General features: G+C 37.7%; 1 protein-coding gene across 2 annotated transcripts in view; it reads right to left on the reverse strand.

Annotated features, from left to right (window-relative positions):
• Zdhhc17 (zinc finger DHHC-type palmitoyltransferase 17) overlaps nucleotides 1–24422 on the reverse strand; it is a 63578-nt gene that overhangs the window by 11274 nt on the left and 27882 nt on the right. The window contains exons 4-11 of one of the 2 annotated variants that reach the window (XM_038314413.1): nucleotides 22719–22796; nucleotides 22061–22205; nucleotides 17947–18011; nucleotides 17239–17401; nucleotides 10833–10958; nucleotides 5637–5779; nucleotides 4464–4564; nucleotides 63–187 (exon numbers count right to left, since the gene is read on the reverse strand). In XM_038314413.1, coding sequence (XP_038170341.1) covers nucleotides 63–187; nucleotides 4464–4564; nucleotides 5637–5779; nucleotides 10833–10958; nucleotides 17239–17401; nucleotides 17947–18011; nucleotides 22061–22205; nucleotides 22719–22796 — 946 coding nt within the window. Of the gene's footprint in view, nucleotides 1–62; nucleotides 188–4463; nucleotides 4565–5636; nucleotides 5780–10832; nucleotides 10959–12121; nucleotides 12230–17238; nucleotides 17402–17946; nucleotides 18012–22060; nucleotides 22206–22718; nucleotides 22797–24422 lie in introns of those variants that run through there. The other variant, XM_038314414.1, reaches the window with a different exon arrangement.

Consider the following 24422-nt stretch of genomic DNA (forward strand, 5'->3'; position numbering starts at 1 on the left):
TTTTTATCTAAGTCTCTCCTATCAGGGATGAAAAACTGGCAGCCAACTGGGTACATCACCACCTTTTTCTTTTGTTCTTCTGTAGCTTTAATAATCCCTGGGTCTGATTTCCAAGACTTTCCAAAATTGTAGAAAAGTGCAACACTATTAGCGAGGAAAGGAAGGTGAATAAATAAAAAGTTGAGATGTATCCAAAGTTAAGGAATCTAAAACAAAAGTCTTTACATAGAGGTTTATAATCCATATGGTGTTACCACACAAGAGCACCTATTAAACAAAAATGGTGAGTTTTTCTAAACCAAAATATATTTTCCCATAGTGTTCATAACTAAGACAAAAAGATGAAATATGACTTTCTAATAATAAATTTATGTCGCAAAATCTTATACGATACTTCAAAAGTCAGTAAATATTAAAAAAATTCAGTAGATGAATATTGCTTTTGAGAAAATGAAGGTATTTTCACATTCAAAGTTAGATATATACTTTTTTCTTGCACCAAAAATAGGAAACTCTTCAGATATCTGTGATGATTAGTGTCCCTATAAGGAAGTGTCCCAATAAGGGATTATCTATATTAGATTGGCCTGTGTATACTTCTCTGGTAGAATTTTTTTCTTTTTATTGATTTGTATTTATTTTCACTTGTATCCCGGGGGGGAGTGGGGAGAAGATGTGTGTGTGTGTGTGTGTGTGTGTGTGTCTGTCGTGGGGGGTTTTGTGTGTGTGTGTGTGTGTGTGTGCACAGGCGCGCACGCGTTGTGGTTTTTTTTTTGGGTGGGGGGTTGTGCAGTGCCCACAGGGCAGGTGAAGGCCCTGGATCTCCTGAAACTGGAATCATGGGCAGTTGTAAGCCCCTGACCTAGGTACCAGAAACCACACTCTGGCCTTCTAGAAGTACAGCAAGAATAACCCGAATCATCTCTCGAGCTGCCTAAGTTGCATCTTACTGAGGGATCACAGAAGCAGATCAAAACTAGGATAGCAGCATAGTTCTATACTTAAAGGGTGCACTTAACTACAGGAAAGCGAATACATTTTCTCCTTTGCCTTATTTTGAACATATTCAAGTTGATGTTAATTTTAGAAAACGTATTTTTAAACCTTCCTAAAATAGAGAGTTTTTACCTAATAAAAATACAACAAATGTACCAGGCATTTATAAATATAAAAGAATTAAAAACTATAAAAAATAAATTGCTAAGGCAGTAAGAGTCCTGAAATACAGAATATCTGGTTTATTCAATAGCATTTTTAAGATGCAATGCAGAAATAATTAACAAGATTTCACTTAACATGTACATGCAATGCTTATATTTCTCATGAAGGCAGTTATAAAAGGAACTTTAATGAAATAATCCTACATGTGATTGAACACCAAACAACCACATGAAATCCAAGAGAAGCACAAAGGGGAAAGGAAAGGTCATCATTAGCACTTGCTATGTGATACCAGTTTATAGCCCATTAGTGACTCACTGCCTGCCTTTCACACCAGCACTAAGAAACAACTGCCGATTGTTCATGTGGAAAGCATTCTCTTACTCTCTCAGCTGTGGGTCTTTACGCTTTAGCATCCACAGTGAGAGAGACTGAACTCGACACCGCTAACATTTCAGGGTGGCTGCGGCAGGTGATCCCAGCTCAGCCCTGTGTCAGGAAGGAAACCTCAGGCAGAACCTTAACAGGCTCCTGCGCAGGAGTTCATGGCCAAGCCTTTCTCTTGGGCAAAGAAAGGGTGGATGGAGGCAGCCAGGTCGGATGGTGACGTGGTGTCATCCTGATACCAAAGCGGACAGAAAACACCAACAATTACCCTACAGCCGGTCACAGAAAACATGAAAGTCTGGATAAATTCACTTCAGTTAATCATAGAGAAGATGAAAAGATGAAGAGAAAGGGCATAACAATTACATTAGCATACTCTCAAGAAAAAAAGAACAAAGGAGAAGAGAAAGGTTTATAGCAGCCATAAACCATAAGAATCCAGTCTTAAGAAAACACAACCTAAGGACAAAAGCAAATGAACCAATAATGTTCCATAATTAAAGTAAACTTCAAGGGCCAGTGAGGTGACTCAGTGGGTTAAAGCATGCGATGTGCAAACATGACCACCTGAGCTCAATCCACAGCCCACCAGGGAAGACGAGAGCCAGCCCCAGCAGTGGTCCTCTGACCCCTACCATGTACCATGGCAGCAGCATACCTCCTGTGCTCATACACAATAATAATAAAAGGTAAATTTTAAGTTTAAATATGAACCCTACCAAATAATTTAAGGATAAGGCAGTAAGACAGATAAAAGGGGCACATCTAGAAGAAAACCGAGACCAAACGAAACAATGATATAGCCATAAACTAACAAAAAGTAAACGCACACAGAGCATAAAAAGGCTAATACAGTCAGGCTGCCCTCAAACTCCCTATCCTACCTCGGCCTCTGAAATGCTGTGAAGAGAGGTGTGTGCCCCCCATACCCAGAAAATCTTCAACCTTAATGACTTCTTTCTGGAATAAAGATGAGTTACTATCTGACTGTTCGATCTTTTGACTGCACCCCCGAGCTTCAGCAGAACCAGAGAGATGCACTCACGACCAGGCACTATGAGTACAAGTCGAGAAGTGACCTGGTCCCGAAAGCTAGTGTCTTTCCGGTATGCGCTCACATCTGCATGTTCACAAGATTCATTTCTAAATGCCAACCTTACAAAGGTTAGAAGAAAATGCTCTTTTAAAAGTAAAAATGCTGATTTAAAAAATATATTGTTAGTGCTTTTGACTTTCAGTCACTACATACTGATACTAAGGTTCAATGTCTAAGAAAGAAACCCAAACCAGTATACACATAGCTATACCTACAAAGTGATGAGGGAGAACTGACCATGCACAAGGAGGAAATGCTAAGTACATCAACACAGCAGCAAACTTAGCAGTTCTCTTCAGTGCTGAGCTCAGGAATGAGAGTGACCTGGAAAGCCAGAACGCTCGGTCTCATGCGCAGAACGTACTGAAAAAGTACAGAGTACTCCTTTCGAACTTGCTGAGTGAGGGAACAAACTAAGAACTTACAGAGAGCTCAGTGGCACAGGCCTACGGTCCAAGGTCCATGGAAGCGGAGGTAGAACGCCCTTGACAAGAGAGTTCCAGGGAAGGCTGGGCAACATCATAAAACCTCAAAACCAAACAAGCCACATGATGTGGTAAACAAGTTCAAGTGTACTTACAATCCCAAATTATACTGTGTTAAAAAGTATTTTATGGCCTGGTGGTGGTGGCACACGTCTTTAATCCCAGCACTTGGGAGGCAGAAGCAGGTGCATGTCAGTGAGTTTGAGGCCCGTATGGTCTACAAAGCGAGTTCCAGAACAGGCAGGCCTGGACTGTTACACAGAGAAACACTGTCTCGAATTAGGAAAAAAAAATTTATGCTGGGTGTGGTGATACACACCTTAAATCCCAATACTTGGGAAGCAGAGGGGAACAGCTCTCTATGAGTTCGAGGCCAGCCTGTCTACCTATTCAGTTCCAGGACAGCCACCTGTTTCAAAAATAAAAAAAATAAACAGTAATAGTAAATTGGGATTTTATGTTGATAATTTGGTATTGTTAGCACATGATATATGCTGATACATAACAGTACTGTTTTTAATGAAGCAAAAGAGAGTCAGTATGTGTAAAAGGAAATTAACCACTACCTGCTAAGTTTTTTTTGTTTTGTTTTTTGTTTTAAAGTGAGATTAAGAAAATCCTTGTGTAATCCTACTACTTGGTTAGAAAGCTGAAGCAGTAGGATTGTCATGAGTTCAAGTAGAGTTTGTGCTATAACAAGACCCCATTGCAAACAAAACGAGGGGAGGGTCTTTAGAGAAAATAGATGGATACTAAAGCATGGAAACTTTGATAACTGTTTGATAAAAAGTTAAAATACTTTGACAGCCTTCAATTCTAGTTTTACCAAAGATCATCTATATGGCCTTGGGGTCCTAAGGCTTAAATTTTCCCATCAAGAAATTGAATTAACACTGGCTTACAAGATACAGGCAAATGTTCATTTTTTATTGATATTTATTTATTATGTATACAGTGTCCTGCCTGCAGACCAGAAGAGGGCACCAGATCTCATTATAGATTGTTGTAAACCACCATGTGGTTGCTAGGAACTGAATTCAGGACCTCTAGAAGAGCGGCCAGTTCTCTTAACCTGAGCCATGTCTCTAGGTCTGGTAAATGTTTCTTTAAAACTTAGTTAATATTGGCTGATATTATTTGTGGCTGTTAAAATCAGGTTTTAAAAGCAACCTGCTAAATACAAATATTTACAAGCATTATTTACATCAGTTCATGTTTTCCTAGGAATACTGCTTCACTGTAACAAATCACGAGCTCAGTCCTAATGACAAACCATCAAACATTTGCTTGGAAAGGGCTGTCACTTAAACACATCCTTTTACAGCAAAGGATATCATTCCAAAACCAGAAGAACCATGTCACATACATCCAGAATTTGGTTGCCAAATATATCCCAAGAGGCAATGCACTGTGCATCGAATGATCAAAAAAGGACCTGTAAAACATACATTTTATAAAAAAAATAAGTGCTAAAGTTCATTATAAAATGAATAGAGAATAAAATTACAAAAGCCAAAGGTATTTAAATACTGAGATTGTTTTCATAGTAACAATTAGTTCGGCAAGATTCTCTTAACCTACCAAGAACTAAACTATATTTCACATACTTTGTGACTTTGGAATGTCAGTGCATTCCCGCTTGTTGCACTTCAGTCTGCAGCAACCTCACCACCAGCACATCACTCAAGTGACGTTACAGTTCTGGCACATGAGGACAAGGCTGCTCATCCCTCCTAGCCCACCCCATTCAGCTAAGGACGGGCACATCTTCTCAAGGAAGATGAACTGGCTGACTCACTGCAACTGCAGGCTTGTACTTCTAATACTTCCCTTAGGAAGAAACACTGATAAATGCCAGCACAAACCATGTAGACCAAGTAGTCTTGCTGTTTTCCTACTTAATGACCTGTCAGAGCTCCCGACTACCAGATGAACTAACTAGCTCCTTCTGAGAACTGACACAAGTGGATAACTAGTTCTCGAAAACTCCAGTGAAAATGAGATGCTAAATGAAGGCAACTGAGGTAGGAAGATGTGGGTCACAGACACCTTCCTGGGTTTGCTCAATAGGGCAACTTTTAGGGCAAAAAGACTTAACAAGAAAGGAAATGGTCAGTGCTTAAAGCAAGGAGAGAAAAGACTTTTAAAAGACTAAGCTTGCTTCATGATTGTATACACGACAGTCCACTCTGCTAGTTAAGTCAGAGCCCATTGCTTTTAATGCCAATGAAGAAAGGCAATACCTACAGCAAAGTAGATATAATAATTACCTAAAAATCAATATTTTAACTATCTCTAAGAATATTTTTAAGTATTTTCACTTCAAAAATCATATGCTACAATTTTGTCATTAAAAGATCTTTTGAATAATTTTAATGCTAAAAGACCTAAAGATTTCACAAATTATCAATAAAGACAATATTCTTAACATAGAAAATATTAACTTGACATAGCAAGGTACAAATTATGTTCTTTCATAAATTTCAAGTTAACAATAACATACTTACTTGGAAAGAAATTGTACTGTAGCCCAAACACCACCATACATTAGTCCTTTAATGAGCCAAGAATCAATATTTAGGTCTGCTATAAACCCAACCAGCCAAATAACCAGGAATGGAGTTCCTAGCATTACTTTCTGCCGAAATTCCTGTAAAACACAAACATTACAAAGTATTTATATGTTTCAAATGACAACGTTAACCTCAGCTATCTTTCTGAAAGTATGCAACCAAAAGTAAAATTCATGCCTTCAAATCTGCCTACAGTGTTCAGGTAGTACACAAAAACCAACACCTAAAAGGAGCTTTTTAAAATTGTGGAAAATAAGAATAGAAGTTAAATTATGGGATTGAGTTCTACATAGCCAGACATAAGACAACAAACAGTAGGACAGATTAAGATGGCTAGTTAGAAAATAACTTATAACATTTTAATAGAGGCTTTGCTAACTACAATCAGAATGACCATAACTTCATCATGTAGTAGAAAACTGAAGATGCTTAACTTGGAGAAGGCATTCAAAATGATATTTTAATAGCATATTAAAACTATAAAATGAAATAAAGAGTAAAACCAAGGTCAAATAGATAGTTCACTGGGTAAAAGTACTTGCCACACAAATCTGACCACTTGAGTCTGATCCCTGAAACCTAAGATGAAAGTGCGGAACTGATTCCCCAAAACTTGTCCTCTGACCTCTACACATGTACCATGTCTGTAAAGGTATGTGGACATACATGCATGTGTATATATACACACACAAAACAACAACAAGAATCAGCAGGGTTTCCTAGACCACAGAATGGAAGAATAGGTTGTTGTGGGATATTACTTTGGTTATTTGGTGGGTTATGAATGTTCATCATTATTTACAGGGGATATAGGAATATAGGATTAAAAAGACAACCATGAACCTGTTTTATATTGGTATGGATTTTTTTGGCATATTGATACAAATTTAATTTTTGTACTTATGTACAAAATTAAATATGCATACTGTATATGTATGTCTATTCTTGTTTAAGCTACTGTACCTATACAGTTCATTTAAAAATATGATGCATAATTAAGAATGCAGGTTAGTAGAGAGTCATCTATATTAATCAAACTTAGGTATGTTTTCAAAGTTATACAAATACATTTTAGATAGATGTTCTTCAAATGCTTTTAAAACCTACAGAATATGGCATTTAAGATGTTTAATAACCTAAGGCTTTTGGGAGCTGGAGAGATGGCTCAGAGGTTAAGAGCATTGCCTGCTCTTCCAAAAGTCCTGAGTTCAATTCCCAGCAACCACATGGTGGCTCACAACCATCTGTAATGGGGTCTGGTGCCCTCTTCTGGCCTGCAGGCATACACACAGACAGAATATTGTATACATAATAAATAAATAAATATTTTAAAAAAATAACCTAAGGCTTTTCATGACAGTGAAACATGTCTGCTCTTGGTAGCACCAATCTATTTCATAAAAGAATGATGAGCATCAAAGAACCTCCATGTGGAGTTTGCTTTTACTGTGGCCAAGTTAGCCACTGGGCAGAGAAGCTGCTCTTGCCTCAACTGTTGAGAGTATGCTGTACAAACTGGAAAAGCAGAACACAAAGGAAAGTGATTGTTAAACTTTGCCGAGACAAATGCGGGACAGTCCTTCAAAATTTCTGCCTCATAGGAACATCTGCCCGACACTCTAGGCTTATAGGCCAACGATGGATGCCCCAACATTGCAGAGGAACCTTGGGTGACTGTCCAGACAGCCAGAAGTCTTTATTGTTCCTATAGTTTTATAAGTTGCTTGCTCTTACACTTCCTGTTTACTCAGGTAATATTAGATCTTTCTGGGGTCTAGGATGGAGTTAAAGACTAGATAGTTATAATCATAGCTTTCTTTAGTTATGATAGAAGGTAAAGTAGGTTAAAAAAAACTTTAGACTCACCAAGATAGAATAAATAATGGAGTATTTTCTCTGAATTTGGCAAACACAAAATGGACTGTACATTGTGAATGTAATTCTTACTTGATAATTGATCCTGTTGTATATATTTTACTATGTTAAAGTTAAAAACCTCTTTTTGTTATTTAGACAAAAAGGGGGGAAATGTGGAATATTACTTTAACTAGGCAAAGATATGTTACATTTGTTTGTGTTGCATTTGTTCAACAATGTAAAGATGTGTTGCTTTGCCTGCCTAAGGCACTTGATTAGCCTAATAAAAAGCTGAACAGCCACTAGGCAGTAGAGGGATTGGCTGGGCTGGCAGGCACAGAGAATAAACAGGAGGAGAAATCTAGGCTTAGGAGTGGAGGGGAGAACAAGGAAGAAAGAGAGGGAGACTACAGGAGCCAGCTAGGCACCCACCAGCCAACAAGACATGGAGTAGAACATATAGAACGAAAGAAAGATAAGCTCTGAGGCAAAATGTAGATGAAGAGAAACAGGTTAAATTAAGTTATAAGAGCTAGCTAGAAATGAGCATAAGAAAAGGCCTAATAATAACTAATAAGTCTCTGTCATGGGAGCTGGTTGGTGGCCTAAACAAAAGCCTGTTACAACAGGCTCTGAACACAGGTTCTGTGCTCAGAACTCCAGAGATGCTTCTGTATCCTTTGTAGACTGAGCTGATTATTGGAAGTCCACCCTTGTAATATACTAACACACACCTCTCGGTCATACCTATCACAATTATACCGCCACAGCAATACTTATTTACAGAATAGCTCTTCACAAATTTCTGTATCTTCCTTGACTAATCTTAGGTGACAAAACTACATAAAGATGCCTAGCTATGAATTTTCTTCCTTTTTTTGAGACAGTCTTATGGTGTAGCCCAGGCTGGCCTCAACCTCACAGAGATTTGCCTGCCTCTGCCTTCTCAGAGTACTGGGATTAAAGATATGTCACCACATGTGGCTTCCATGTGATCTAACTTTCATATGGGTACATCACAGTCTGTTCAACTATTTACCTATTGAAGAACATCTAATTGTCTTGTTTGGAGTCACTATAAATAAAAGATGCAATAAACAGTGGCATACAGATTTCTGTGTGAGCTTAAGTTTTCATGCCTCTGAGATAAAAGCAATTCTACACTATATGGATCACAAGTTGTTTTCTGAAGAACCGTATTACAATCTCCCCAGCAACATTTGAGCAATCCAGTGTTTCTGCATCATCAGATATGTCTTTAGATTTTTTTCTTATCTCTCTCTATGTATGTACATACTTGAGAGAGAGAGCATTTTGCTATGTAGCCCACAATGGCCTAGAAGTCTTGACCCTTCCTGCTTCAGCCTCCTAAGTGCTAGATTACATACACCTTTAATCCTAGAACTTGGGAGGCAGAGGCAGGTAGATCTCTGAGTTCAAAGAAAGCCTGATCTATATAACAAGTTCATCCAGGGATGAACAAACCATGTCTCAAAGCTACTGAAGAAAAAACAAGAAACCAAACTTCTAAGCTCAAGTCACTGTAACACACACTGATACAACTGCAGGACAGGATGAAGGGCTCTTGCGTGTGTGCATGTGTAGAGTGTGCAGGTGCATGAGTCAGCTGTCTCCCCTGCTGTGCTCTTCCTGACATACCGAGTCACAGCCTCCTCACTGTTCTGCTGTTCCGACTAGCCAGCTTGCTCCAGGGATCCCCTTCTTCTGGTGCACTGGGATCATGGGGTTGTGGGATGTGATTCTAGGGATCCAACCTCCAGCCCTCAGGCTTAGGAGACAAGTACTCGACTTGCTATGCCATCTCCCCAGCCCTTGAAGCTCTTTCTCTCACTTTTAAGATTTACTTTTTATTTTTTAATTGTGTCAGGAGGAAGTAAATGACTACAGGTGTCTCTAAAGGCCAGAGGGGCTGGAATTACAGGGTGTTGTGAGTTGCCCTATCAAATACTCTGCAAAAACACTGTGTTCTTAACTACTGAGCCATTTTTCCAGCCCCCAAAGCTCTTTTCACAGAGAAACAATATCCAAATATATAACCTTAAATATGGCAGTAAGGAACTTTATATATTAATATATCATCATCTTTAAATTAAAAGTAGATTTCATTACTTTTGAATGAAACCCTATAGAAAAAAATAAAAGTTTGGAATATTTACATTCAGCAAAATCAAAGATTATAGCACTTTCTAGAGTAAGTCAAGTTATTCTCACCGCTAGACTAATTAGGGCATGGTGTGGAACAAGGTATTCTAAGTACAGAAGACAGAGTGAAATTAAAATAAGTAAGTTTCTATATCAGCTAGTCAATGACTGAAAGTGTTAACAAGGCACGAAAAAAAATTCATTATCCTTCTCTGTGAAGTTATAGAACACAAGTGTAAGTTAGCAAACTATAAACACAGCTATAATCACATCAATGGGATGGACCAGGGACATTCCACTTGATCAGGGAGCTTGAAGTTTTATACACAAATGAGCTTCTGCTTTCAAGTGTACCACACTTTTATCAAAACGTCTGTTTCTGTCACACTGTAGATGGTCATGTTAACCTCTGTGTATTTTAGTATTGCCACTACTAATACTCCATTTTCTGTCAAAACCAATAACAAAGAACAATTTAATATCACTCACATGACTATTGTCAAGCTAAAAAATACTGCTATTATTTAATTATTTAAGCACATTTTTTAAAATGCCAGTTAAGCAATATCTTCTTTTTTACTGGAAATGATGTTTTCTAAGAAACATAGACTCTGTGTTCAGGAAAATGTTTTTAAATTTTAAAATCCTATTATAAGGAGACAATTAAGCCAACAGTCATAAATTTTAAAACTGCAGGCTTGTGGAAGATAATGGACTTTCTATGAAACAGCCCAAAATGGAAGCATTCTCTCTACACACTACCCTACATCACAAAGAATAAGCAGCTCAGCTAATCAGAGCCACAGCACTTGCTTAAAGACTCACATTGGGACTGAGACAGTCCACAATGCACTATCACATTAGGAAATGCGCATGCACATGGAATGCTTTTATCTACAGGACCAGTTAAACTGAACCTCGTTTATGCAGACCCATCCTCCTTGAGTATCATACAACACAGACAAGAAACTGTGCTAAGTACTCCATTTTATTTTGGCTAAAGTAATCCTTTAAACATTACAGTGGGGAATGTAAAAAATTAAGGTATGTGAATATTTACACCAAGTAAACTACAGATTGAAGACTGAAAGCTTTTCAGCCACGAGTTACCTTATCGGCCTTCAGCTTTCTAAGGAAAGATGGGTTGTCATACCCTTTCGCTTGCCTTGCCTCTTGCAAATGGTTGATCATCCACACGTTTTTTCTTTGCTTTGCCAAATCAAGTGCTGATTCACCCTGGTAATGTAAATAGAAGATACTCACATTAAAAAGAAAACTAATATTTTCATTAATAACTTTTAAAGAAATTCCATTAAAATAAATTGACTAAATTCATTTGGTTTCTGACATTATATAAATCAATTTAAAATCTAAATAATTACATACCTGTTATCATTTCCCATTCAAAACACAACAGGAAATACATTTTTTCATCTTACACTTACACTCTATTTTTGCTTGCATTTTGACAAATTAGAGAGCAAATCAAAAAGTAGGTATTTTAGGACCTGCTGGATCAGAGGCTATCATTAAGCTTTTCACTTAGGCACAATCCTTACAGCTTCACTAACAATAAACACTGAGTGCTGGGAACATCCTCACACTGTACCAAGTTGTCAGAAGTCTGCTTTACTTCAGTGATGGTGGGAGTCTTAAGAGATTCGGGAAGAAAAGGCAACTCAACTTCTACTTCAACCACTGTCCTGGCATTCAACCTACAGAACTTGTCTACCCACAGAGGAACTCCCAGAGAGCAGGAGAGCGACGGGAAGGGATCCTTGCATCCCGGTTAGCAGCTACGAGGTCCTTTAATACTCAAGCAAGAATGCCAGGAGTGCAGCAACAAGGAAGAAACAGGAAGTACACAGCTTAGTCCTAGATGCTCCTTTTAACTTTTATTAATTTAAAGTTCCTATTTCTTTTGTAAATTAGACACCTACATTTCTGATCTATTTAATGTCCTCTATCTGATTCTTTAAATAAAAAAGATAAAACTGCCAAAATTTGAAGAATGATCCTCAAATTATTTTTTTTTAAAAAATTGAAATTTTACTTCAAAATACTGTATAAAAAAAGAAACAGGGAGTACTATGGTACTTATCAAGTACAGAACACAGTTCTTTTTTTAAAAAAAAAAACAGAAACATAAAAAAACAGAAAACATAACACTACCATACAGCAACAAAGAATTAAAAACAAACAAACAACAACAGTAAATTTCTTTCAAAAGCTCAAGCAGATTTTTAATACAAAACCCAATGGTATTTAATAAGGAATGGGCTAATCTAGGTGAGCCTTCCACAAACAGGGATATTTATTTTAGATATTCCTTGCTTATTCCAGAATTCCATTGCCTAAGTTTTCAGAACCAGCTAATTAATCCAAACTATAAATATTACCTGAATAATAGCAATCCCTTGGGTAACAACTCCCAGAATATCCTGCAGTTGCCTCGGTCCAGCTGAGCACCCCTTCCACTAGAGGGCCATGTGACACCTAAGGATTGCCTAGACAGAAAGATTGAGGGAGCTTTAAAAACCTTTCAACTCCTCTAGTCATCTGACCATGTTTGTATAGTTCTTTTATTCGGCTGGCAAAATAAACAATTCACGAGTTGTACTAAAACCAGGGTTCAGAATCAAGTCTATATTTGATTACTCCATGTTGCAGCAAAAATAGTAAGTAATACTAATAAATGTTACATGACGAAGAATTCACATGGAGTATTTATAGACTAGTCACTGGTAGTAAACCGCAATTTTTCCGGGGTTTTGGTCAAATAACCATGGCTAAGACGGAAGATCACTTGAAGCTATGCTTTAGTGGGACTGAATCTCACTGTCAAAACTAACACTAGTTAGAGACCATCAAGGTCCAGGTATTCAACAGCTAATGAACAACTAACTACATTATCCAAGGATTCTCACCTCCTCCCAATAAGCTACAGGAGACCTTCTGACATCCTCTGATGGTTTTAGAAAGAAAGGACTGGGCACGCTTGGGTCACTCAGGTCAATTGTTCTTCCCAAATTAAAATTTCTAACTTTATGTACATAACTACAACTGTACAATTAAATCTTTAAAAATCAACAAATTTGGTTCTTCTTATTCTTAGAACACAAATTACGTTTTTACCCTATGGTTAATATTTAACCATAACTTTAGTGCTGTGGCTGTAATATTCTTTTGATACTTATCCAATGAAAGCCAATGAACTTCTTCCCCACCAAAATGCTGTCATAATAATATTTTAAAAGTCTAAGGGTTTATGGGTCTATGTCATCCTAGATCTTTGTGAACCTAATCTGGTGTACTGCCTATTTCTTATCCTTCTAAATATCAACTTTAAAATATTTTAAAGTTATCTATTGTTAAAGTAATCTTCAAAATAAGTTGTCTTTTTTGATGGAAGAAATTTGTTTTATATATTAAAGGAATCTAATTCCTTTCCCAAACAAGTAATTTACAGAAGCAATTTCTAGTTAACCTAGACATATTTAAAAGAAACTTAATCTTGTTTTTAAAATAGTTATTTCAAGAAAAGACTGAATAATTAAATAATTATAGCACAGAAAATGTTTTTTATCTTGGCTGAAGAATGCAACATTTTATAGATTTAAAAATCAAATCAAGATTTGCAGCTACAGCCTACCCTTACAATTCAATTTTATTTTATATGTTTTAAGATATAGTTATTTTATTCTATGTGGATTAGTGTGTATATATACACAACATGATTGCCCGGGTGCTTGCCAAAGTCAGAAGAGGGTGTTAGATGCCCTGGAGTTGGAGTTGGTGCTGGGAAATGAACCTGGGTCCTCTACAAGAGCATCAAGTGCTCCTAACTGCTGAGCCATCTCTCTAGCCTCTAAAATTCATTTTTATTAAGATCTTTCCTAATATCTAAAATGAAAACGGAAATAAATATTGTCAAAATTATGGATAAAGGATAATGTTGAGGCTTTTACAATGAATTTTTCCTTTTTAAAATTTGCAGTGACCTAAATAATGAGCTTTCTACTGCACAGTGAAAAGGCACCCTTCATGCAAAGCTCACACACCAGTGAACCTCTAGCTCGCTCAGCACAAAACAGAACTACTTCCCTTCAGCACTCACAGCCTCAGCACGTCAGAAGACAAGTCAGCTAAAACAGAAGCTGCCTCACTCTCAAATACAGTCTACCGTGTTGTCCCTACGCAAAAATATTATAGAGATTATCTCAAATCCTTTCAGTTAGTTCCATCTCTACTCCTTGGCTAAGCTAAGAAAAACCACCAGTCTAACGGACTTTCCAATCTCTCCGTTATCTTAATGATTCAATGACTCCTTCAACCAAAATCGTATCTCACAAAAAACACATCCTATGGCAGTCTATACACACCCTCCTGTATCCTAGGACTTGAACAACGATCAAGCATCTAATCTGAGCATCTATACGCCTCTCAAGTCGCCTCTTGCTCACTGTACTTCTAAGCCAAACCCAGCTAACACCCCTAAAACTCAGCATCCAACCCTCCTAGGTCTTGCAGTGTTTGTAGTTCTTCACATGGAAAACCTGCTGACCATTTATCTCTGCAATCTCTTCATAACATCCACGAAAACATCATCTCTGAGGAATTCCCATAATATCGCTAGCACCATCTCAGACCTGCTACTCAACTGCATCTGATCATTTACTTACTACTTTATTCTTCAACAGAATGTATGTGCTGAGACAACACAGACTGTAATCTGTCTTGAACACTGAGACAACCTACCAAAGAACCAATATTTACTGAATGAAAAGGAAAAAATTGTTTCTATTTGAAGTGGTGACTAACACTTCAAGTATACAGAGAATGACAGATCCTAGCAGAAAGAGCATTTCATTCTTATTTTCTCCTTTTAACTGTATGAAAAGAACATTTAGAAACAAAAAAACTTTCTTAGTAAAGTGGACAGAGATATTTTTCCCTCAAAGCTATAAATGTTGCTTAAGCAAATAAATTATTTCCTTTAGCTAGACTGTTCTCCAGAAGGCGTTACAAAGCATTACTCTTGATCACATTGCTAGGCTAGAGTGTATAACTCAGGGGTAGAATGCTTGCCTAGCACGCATGAAGTCCTGGATTCAGTCTCTTATATGAGTATGGGGACTTTTTTCTTTTTAAACAACAGTCAACAATAGGCAACAGTGAATCTGTGTCAGATAAAATCATTTAAAAAGGCATGAGTTTAAATAGAATGTCTATAGGTACATTAGTAAGATCAATCATTTGGCACTGTAGACTCTACAAAGTATTCTGATCTTGGTTCCATATAGGTAATATGCCTGAACATAAAGTACAAAAAAGAAAAAAAAAGTAAAGATTATGTGAATACTTTCAAATACCTCTACTCTTATCATTACTTTTTTGTTGAAATTCATTATAAACTTTTCTATCTTACCAACATTAAAGGTTTATGCAATGGTTGGTAGGGACCACAACTTTTCATTAATTAGTTTAGAAGATGTTAAAATTTTCATGTTGCAAAGACTTAAAGAGCACGACTGAATTGTCCAATGGTTTTATGTGAACATAGCACTGGTTTCAAATTACAGAACCGTATAACCATCTTGCTTTCATAATTATTTGGTATACTGTAAGCCAAATGCATTAACATGGCAATTAGGAAAAAGCAAATCGAAATTAATTGCTTACAGAAATTGGTTCTTTTTTTTCAGTGATGTAAACAATATCTTGAAATGTACTTCTAGTACATGAACCTCAAGACTGGACATCTAGAAGTTAGAGAGAGTGAATGGAAAGGAAGGCAAATGATAAAAGAAGGGGAATCCTTCTTTTGGCCCGGGCTAAGCACAGTTCACTAAAGCCAGTGTTAAGAATTTTCAGAGCATCCCCTTAAAAATTTTTTGTAAAGACAAGCATTTCTCTAACATTTCTAAAGTAGCAGAACAGTACACTGGCTGTCATAAATGTCAGTTTAGGCAAAATTGAAGACTACGCAAATCTTCACTCTCTTAGCCAATAGATATTTGCTAAGTACCCATCCCATGTCAGTATTATGTAATACCAACTTTCCCTTTTCCACGTGTTTAGTGAACCATTCTGATTGTCCTGGGGAGGAACAAGACTTTGAGGTTTAAAAAGTAGAAAGAAAAATCTATCAAATTTATAGTTTATAATATTTAAACTAAACTCAAAATTTGTAATTAGACTATTTCTAAAAATTCCCTAAGCTATGAAATAAAAGTTTTTAAAAAAAGACAGTCCAAGCCATTTTTAATAGACTAAGCTTCTCTTCTTAAAGTAACCCAGTAAAGAAAGAATTTTCACCAGAACATAAAGAGATGCCTTGATCCAGCAAGAGGTACCCACTTTTTGATTGGCTATTTCAGGTTAGTATTAGCTTAAACTCCCTTTACATTTAATTAGCATATATCCTTTATGCATTTATAAAACATGGCTCAGAAAATACTACATATTACAGCTAATCCTTAAAAACAGTTTACAAGACAGCGATTCCTGACGATATTTGTAGCTATTCCGATTACTGCTAAAGGACACAGTGGATCATATGCCTTTAAGAATGCAAAAGATGAACCAAAAACTTGAAAACCAACTTTTGACACTTATTTATGTTGTGTTTGCATGTGAATGAACATAGGACACAGCACACATGTGGAGGTTGGAGTGCAACTTGAAAGCTGTCTCCTTCCACCATGTCATGAAGGGAGAACTCGGGTCATCAGGCTTGGCAGTCAGTGCCTCTTGCCCCGAGTCATCTTGCCAGTCCCTCAGCAAAATCTTGTGTTCGTAGACAATTTATGATGCCTATAAATTCCCAAAATTCAAGTGTACATACTAAACTGTACTTGGCTTAGATTAATTCTGTATATTTATCTTGGATTAACTTGCAATGTACTCTATAAACATCATAAATGTTTTTTTAAATTGAATTTAAGTCTTATTCTTTAAAGAAATAAGTTATTAAAAAGACAAAGTCAAAGAAATACTAGAATTTATTATGAATGATGTCTCTCCTATGGCTGTTACATGGTGTGAAGGTATGATAGCATGCAAGAGGTCAGAGGACATCTTTGGGGAGCTGACGCTCTCCTTCCACATGGATGGCTTCTGGGAGTCATTCACCTTAGGTGGCCAGCCTTTTACAAACAAGTGATTTTAGCAGCTGTGACATTCTCTGATGGGATGTGTTTTTTAACTATAAGCACAACAATATTCTTAAGAAACCAGAAAGCTTTGTCCTTCATTTATAAAAGTTAGAAGCATGTAATTTCTAAAATCCAGTACAATTCCCTAATAAAAGGCCACCTAAAACTAAAAATACTTAAATATAAGATGAAAATATATGACTCAAGTTTTTAAAACAAATTATTTCACAGAAACAAATGATTAAACTACATAAAAAGTTCTCCTAACGTTCAGTCTTAAAACAAAGCAAACAAGAAGACCACATGCTTTATGAAGAGAACCCATCAGTGCCCTCCTCCTCCAACAGCAACATATTTACCTTGACATTCTGGGCGTCCACATTCCCGCCAGCTTCAAGAAGGAGACTAATGACTGTGGTGTTCCCTGCTAGAACTGCCCAGTGCAGAGCAGTGTTTTTGTGATACTTGTCACCAAGGTTAACTGAAACATTGAATGTTAAAAGCAATCTAGTTGGATCCACACTGAAAAGGAAAAAAAACAAACAAACAACAACAACAACCCTAATTTCAATTATCGGAATCATTACAGAGACTACACTGACTGTGGCTGCATTCTCATTCCATCCTGGAACACATCTATTCTAGCCTCTTAATATTACAATCAATAGTTAAATAATGTGCAACCCTATATAAAGTAATATGGTGCCAAGAGACAGCATACTTGGTCCCAACTTCCCTACTTTTAATCTAAGAATTCATGTTATTAACACCTACACATTTAAAGAATAAAAAATACTTTATTCCAATTCAGACTGATAAAAAAATGATTTAAAATAACTTAAAAGTGAATCTTTTAAGTAGAACTTTACAGTGTGGTCACATGAAGAGGTAATTACAGGGTCAGCTGTTCTTGCCCTCTCAGAATTAAGAGGCTTACTTCTGTTCTGCACTTGTCACTACTGCAGAAGCTTTCGAGAGCACTGAGTGTAGCATCTGCTGCTCTTTCTAATCACATGCCTCAGAGTGTTATGCTGAAGTGATCTGAGTAGTCCATCATGGTTACATACCTGTGTGTTCTATAAGCTGCCCACATTAAAGGCGTCATTCCGTTCTGATCCATCATATCTACATCCTGATAATAAAGACAGCAGAATTTTAAGATCCTAACCAAAATTAGTTGAAAACATCTAATTTATACATTATACAATCTGAAACATTACTATTCAATCAAGAATGCTTCCTGAAAACTTGCCTCTTAACTTTAAACTAAAACTAAGTTCTATGACTAATAAGCCTAACTGGTTTACAAATTATGCTTTCAGTCTTCCCCTTTAATATTTTATATTCAAAGATCATTTAAAGAATATTTAACATAAAATATAAAAAGAATATTTAATGTAAAATTTACATTTAAAAAAATTTCATGTAAAATGTTTTATATTTAAGATATTTTAGAATTCTAAGTGGTCCTCAAACACTATTATTACATAATCTTAATTTAAAATAAAAGACAATTTTTACAAATCTTTCACAAGATTAAATTTGCTATGTGACATTGTTTTGCAGTTTTCACTTTCCAGAGGGAAGAAGATACATAGTTTTATATCTTAATTTTCTTGACAATTTTTAGGTATTTATAAATACTATATCCATTAAGTCACAATATTATGTCTAAACACTTTAAGTATATATTGCTTTTTCATATAGCAAAATTACTCAGGAAAAAACTAATTTAAAAACTTAGACCATCATATTTTATCTTTCATATATTAAAAAAATACCATACTAATGAAGTTTTGTTCTTTGATCTTTGGGTTATTTTTTCCTCAAGAGTCGCTCTATTTTGTGATGATGTCTTACCCTGTAGTCCAGGCTGGCCTGGCATTAACCATGCAGCCCCAGCTAGGCTCAAACTTGTGGTAGTGTTCCTTCCTGCCTCTCAGCCTGCCAACCATTGCCAACACACCCAGCATTGTGTGATTTACATGATCTGTGTGTGTCTCTCTCATTTGTGTGCTCAATATGTATGTCTCTACAAGCTGGTGTAGAGGCCAGAAGCAGGTATCGGCTGTCTTCCTCTAAAGCCACCACTTGATTTCCTGAGACGGGGACAGCTAGAGTAAATGGCCGCAACAGCAGGACTACCTCCACAGCCCAGCTTCTACCTGTGTGCGGCAGTGTGTGCTCTACAGGGAGCCACCGCTCAGCTTCATTCCCTTGATATTCTTATAACCTACCTACTTCCCCAGATTTTAAAAAGACTAATGAAATGATGCAAAGTTCCAAATAAATTGCATTAACAAAAAGACAACGAACACTCAAAATTTTATATCATTTTTTCTTTCCCAGTTAAAAGAGAAAAGAAAAATAAGTAAATATAAATTCTCCAAGCCTTGGTATGAGAAACCAGAATAAGGATAATCTCCTCTGACAGTTTCCAAAGACAGTTCCTATAGTATTCCCATTCTCATGCTGCGCTGACATCGCCCACACTGAACACAAGGTAGAATGCCCCAGCTTCAATGACAGAAAGAAATGCTGCTTTGTAGGTTCAAGTCAGCAGAATAGCTTCTGTATGTGCTCTTCAGGGAATTCTGAGGCCCCACATAAGAAGTCTACTTCCCTGTTGAAGACTGGTATTGTAAAGTTTGGACAATGCATCAAGAAGGCAGAGGGCTAGCTGTCCCAGTATCCCAGCTAAGAACAGGCCTCTAGCTATTTCTATCAAAACACAAGAAACATATACATGACATATTCTGATTTTAATACAATCAGAAAAAAAAAAGAAAAGAAGCAGAAGAAAACCTAGGTGGTGTTTCTCTTAACAAAATGTATTTATTATAAAAGCATACATAACAAGATGAATAGGTCTATAATTAATATAATTAATGTGATTTTATGATTACTGATGCACACCAAGAACCTAAATCCCAAGTATCCTGACAGAAACTACACCATTTGATGCAGCAGAAAAAGGAAACATGTTTTGTTTTGTTTCATATTAAATCATTCTCCTCAAGAATATAAAACAGAATATAATAGGTCAATAAAATTAGCTTCAGAAGTTTACAAGAATTCAGATGACAAGTTCCAATGTTTGCGAGTTTGAGGTCAACATGACACAAGCTACGGTAATTTTAGGAGAGGGGCCCTCAACTGAGAAAATGTCTCCAGACTTGCCTGTGGTCCATTTTCTTTATGACTGATTTGGGAGGGTTCAGTTCACTGTGGGTGGTGCCACCCTGTGCTGATGGTCCTGGTGAAAAGCAGGCTGAGCAAGCCATGAGGCATGAGCCAGTAAGCAGTGCTCTTCCATGGCTCCTGCATTAGCTCCTGCCTCCAGCCTCTTGCCCTGACTCCCTTTAATGATGGACTGTTACCTGAAAGGATAAGGAAAACAAACACTTTCTTCCCCACGCTGCTTTTGGTCCTGGTGTGTTTTCACAGCAATAGGGACACTAACTGAGACAGAAACTGTGCCTGCCTTGGGGTACTTCTGTAACAGACTTGGTCATGTTTGGGAGGGCTGTGGTGATACTGTCCTCTGACGGAATAGTTATTGAGCGCTGAGAGCCTCAGCGCTGAGGCTGTTCTGTGGGGGCATGGAAGATGAGAATGTTCAAAAAATATAAACAATGGAGGAACCTCAAAGGAAGTTCTACGAGTCCCTTAAAGAACCTGTAGGGACATGCAACATTTTAAAACTCTGTGGTTCTACTCAGCTGGAGCTGAACAGCTGGTTGTGGTTAACAAGAGATCATCACCATGGAAGTGAAAGCTTTGTTTTACTAGAATCATTTATCTTGGTTAGTCAGAGCTGAGAAATTAGCAGTGATTAAGAAGAAACCAGTATAATGAAGGTAGTAAATCTAGGAGTATGTCCTCAAGATCTGCACACAGAAACTATGGTCTAGAGGAGACTGAGGTGCAATCTCACGCTGGCAGCTGAACTTGACAGTCAAAGATGGTGGTGTACCATGCAGGTGGTAACAGTTTTGAAGGCATGGAGGGGTCACAGAGAACAACTGAGGCTTAGCACTGTGTGGCAGGACTGGAGACTCTGAAGTGCAGCCCAGCTGCACCAGAGACTACAGCATTTTAGGGATGGACGGCTATGCGAAGTCCGTTGAAGGAGCCTAGAAAGGTGTGAGTGGATCCCAGATGTCCAACACTGTGCTCTTCACACTGACTGCTAGACTCTGGTTTTGCTTTGTTCAGGTGGTGACTATACCCTAGTTCTTACTATTTGGAGTCACAAAGTATTCAACTTTTTTTATTATTTTGTTGGAGCCTGAAGTTATGTGACCTTGGATATCTAAGAGAGTGTTTGGATATTTAAAGAGACACTCTAAAGTGTGAAATTTTTAAAAGACTGTGGGATTTTGGAAATTTGGAATATGTTTTATATTGTGATAATATTAACATGTTATGTTGGGGACAAATGAGAAACAAAAGGTTCTAGTTGAACTGTGATAATTCTATGTCAAGCCGACAAAGGGTCGATTGTGCTGGTTAGTTTATGTCAATATGACATAAACTACAGCCAGTTTGGAAGAGGGAACCTCAATAAAAAAAATGTCCTCATCAGACTGTCCTGTGGGCTGTGGTGCGCTTTCTTGATCAATGATTGGCAGGGGAGGGCCAAGTTCACCACGGGCAGTGCCACACTAGTCGTCCTGTAGTCCTGAGTGTGCTAAGAAAGGCTGAGCACACCGGGAGGAGCAGGCCAGTGAGCAGTGTGCCCTCCCCCCATGGCTCTGCACCAGCACCCACCCGCTCCTGTCCCACTCCCTCTGAGTTGAGTAAACTAAAGCCCTTCCTCTCCAAGTTGCTTTCAGTCTTGGTGTTTTACCACATAGAAATCCTAAGACAGTATTTAAGGGAAATAGTTAAAGGAAAACATTATTAGATTACGAATTTTTCCTTACTTTCCACTATTTATTTCTATCACATTTATAAGTTAAAAACCAATTTAACAGAATATTATCTAATTTGAGAATACATTTCCTTTAAAGTACACTAAAAACTCATCAAAATAACTACATTTATTTACTCTCTTCATACACCAGAAAATAGTACTTAAGTATTTCCAGGTATTATGAATGTAATCCTAAGAATAGCAGACATTTAAGCCATTAAGAACATCTAATTAAAACACACACTATTAAGACTATTTTTTACCTGTCCTTTTGCTATAAGATAAGCGACAATCGAGGTATGTCCAAACTGAGCAGCCAAATGGATACAGCTGCATCCTTCCCCATCAATTAACGAGGGGTCTGCACCATATTTCATTAGTTGCACAACCATGGATAAGTGGCCTTGTCTAAAAAGTAGAAAGACAAACATTTAAACATAAAGTTATTTCAAAGACAGTCTTGTAGAAAGAGTACAAATGGGAAGGTAATGGCGGGAAGTTAAATCATGTATTTTATGAAGCTGCTTTAGAATAAGACCTTTAAAGGAGTTTATGGTTTTTGAAAGCTTTAAATGGAACAAAAGCCTTGATAACTTAATGAAAACAATCTTAACTTCTCCTTAAATATCATAATTACTATGCTAATTTCATTCCAATATGACCCTAAAAGTTCCAAGAACTAACCTGTTTAACTATAAACACATGCACCCTTCCAAAGTATTACATTTACTAATCCAAAATGTAATCAACCCTTAGGACTGGATTAGCTCGCTTCCCTGAGGACAGCTTGTAGCTCTGTTTCCAATGAAGACAACACTGGGCAGCAATAAATACATGATTAACTGTATCAGTTCAGGCATATCATTAAAAACCAAAGGTAAAGGAGCCAAGGGGACGGGTGAAGTAGAAGTAAATGTAAACCTTGTGGCCCAGTGCAATGGAGTTGAATTCAGGTCTCCTCCAAGCTGATCCACAATAGCACCTTTTGAGATATAGTATCTGTAAAATAAAGTTTGTAGTTTTTATCTTCAACTTTAGATATGTGAAAAATAAAATGTTTCCCACTTGAGCTATCGATAAATTCTGTGCCTTTGAAGATAAGGTTAAAAAGTGTTTAGTAAAATTTCATATTAAACATAGCACTTTTTTGTTCTTAGAAAAAAAGGAAACGATTTTAATGCTATAAAAAATGCCAAGAAACCATATAAAAAAGGTGATTAGACAATCACAAGGATCTGAGCAACACACAAAATCTTGGAATTGGTAGTTGTACACGAAAGAGTCAAGAATGGTACATGTAATCAATCAGTAAGGAAAGCTGTGTCAGCAGCTCTTGTTGCTTATGACCCAGAGTGAATGAGTTCTGAGTAGACACACAATAAGACAAACTGAACTTTGGGGGGGAACTCCCTATTTACCACCTTAGCATGATAATTAGACACAAAGAGTCAAAAATCAGATGCATCAATGGAAGGGACACAGGCTGGGAGCAAAAGCTGGCAGAACTAAGCATGATAATTAGTAGAACTTTGTTTCCTAGCAACCAAGTTCCTTCTTCTTTTGAACCCTACAAAAGGAAGCCCTAAACCATAATCAGGACCTATGGTGGTTTGAAGAAAAATGGCCCCAAAGGGAGTGGCACTATAAAAAGGTGTGGTTTTATTGGAGGAAGTACATCACTGTGGAGGCGGGCTTTGAGGTCTCATATATACTCAAGCCATGCCCAGAGAACACTTGCTGCTGCCTACATAAAATGTAGAACTCTTAGCCACCTCTCCAGCGCCATGTCTGCCTGCATGCTGCCTTGCCTCCCACCATGACAATAATGGACTAAGCCTCTGAACTCTAAGCAAGCCTGTGCAATTAAATGTTTTCCTTTAAAGGAGCTGCTGTGTCTGAGTCTGTGGTCCAGCTGCAGCCAGGGTCTGTGTTGATGTCATTGGTCCACGTCACTCCAGGGGGCCTTAGGAATCACGTGAAATTAAATCAGAGGGGCATGCTGAGCCTGCCTTGCCCTTTGATAGCCCAGGGAAATCTGGTCTTGCCTCTAGCTGAACACTTCAGCAAGAGAGCTGGCTCCAACTCTCAGGGGAGAGCTGGCCCCACTCCTCACTATAGGTGAGGGTGTACAGGACCCTGAGGACATGGGCGTAGGGGAAGTGACACAGCCTCCTTGCCTGAGGTGGGTATCCCAGTGGCCCAAAATGACCAGCTCAGCTACGGCTGGGCCTTGGGTTAGCCCACCCTAACTTCTAGCACATCTAGGCTTACCAGAGCTTGTGAAGAGACTGGTCCTGTAGGATCTCCATGGCTCAGGACGGCTATGGATATCCCAGAGGAGTTCTAGTGAGGATCCAGTGATGATGGTGTACCAGAAACCAAGGGCCCTAAACCAGACCAGTGACTCCCTGCAATGAACATCTGCTAGTAAAGCTAGTAAGGGTCTGCTTACTACATGATATTCTGAGGACCCCAGACCCTACAACAAATGAAGAGGAGTTGGAAAGGCAGAAAGGAGAAGCAAAGAGGTTTGGTTTTTGTTTGTTTTGTTCTTGTTTATGTGTGCTTGTTTGCTTTGTTTTATTTTCTTTTGTGGAGGGGGCACTGAAAAAGTGAGAGAAAGAT

This window comes from Arvicola amphibius, chromosome 17 (assembly GCF_903992535.2).
Source record: "Arvicola amphibius chromosome 17, mArvAmp1.2, whole genome shotgun sequence".
NCBI classification, from domain to species: domain Eukaryota; kingdom Metazoa; phylum Chordata; class Mammalia; order Rodentia; family Cricetidae; genus Arvicola; species Arvicola amphibius.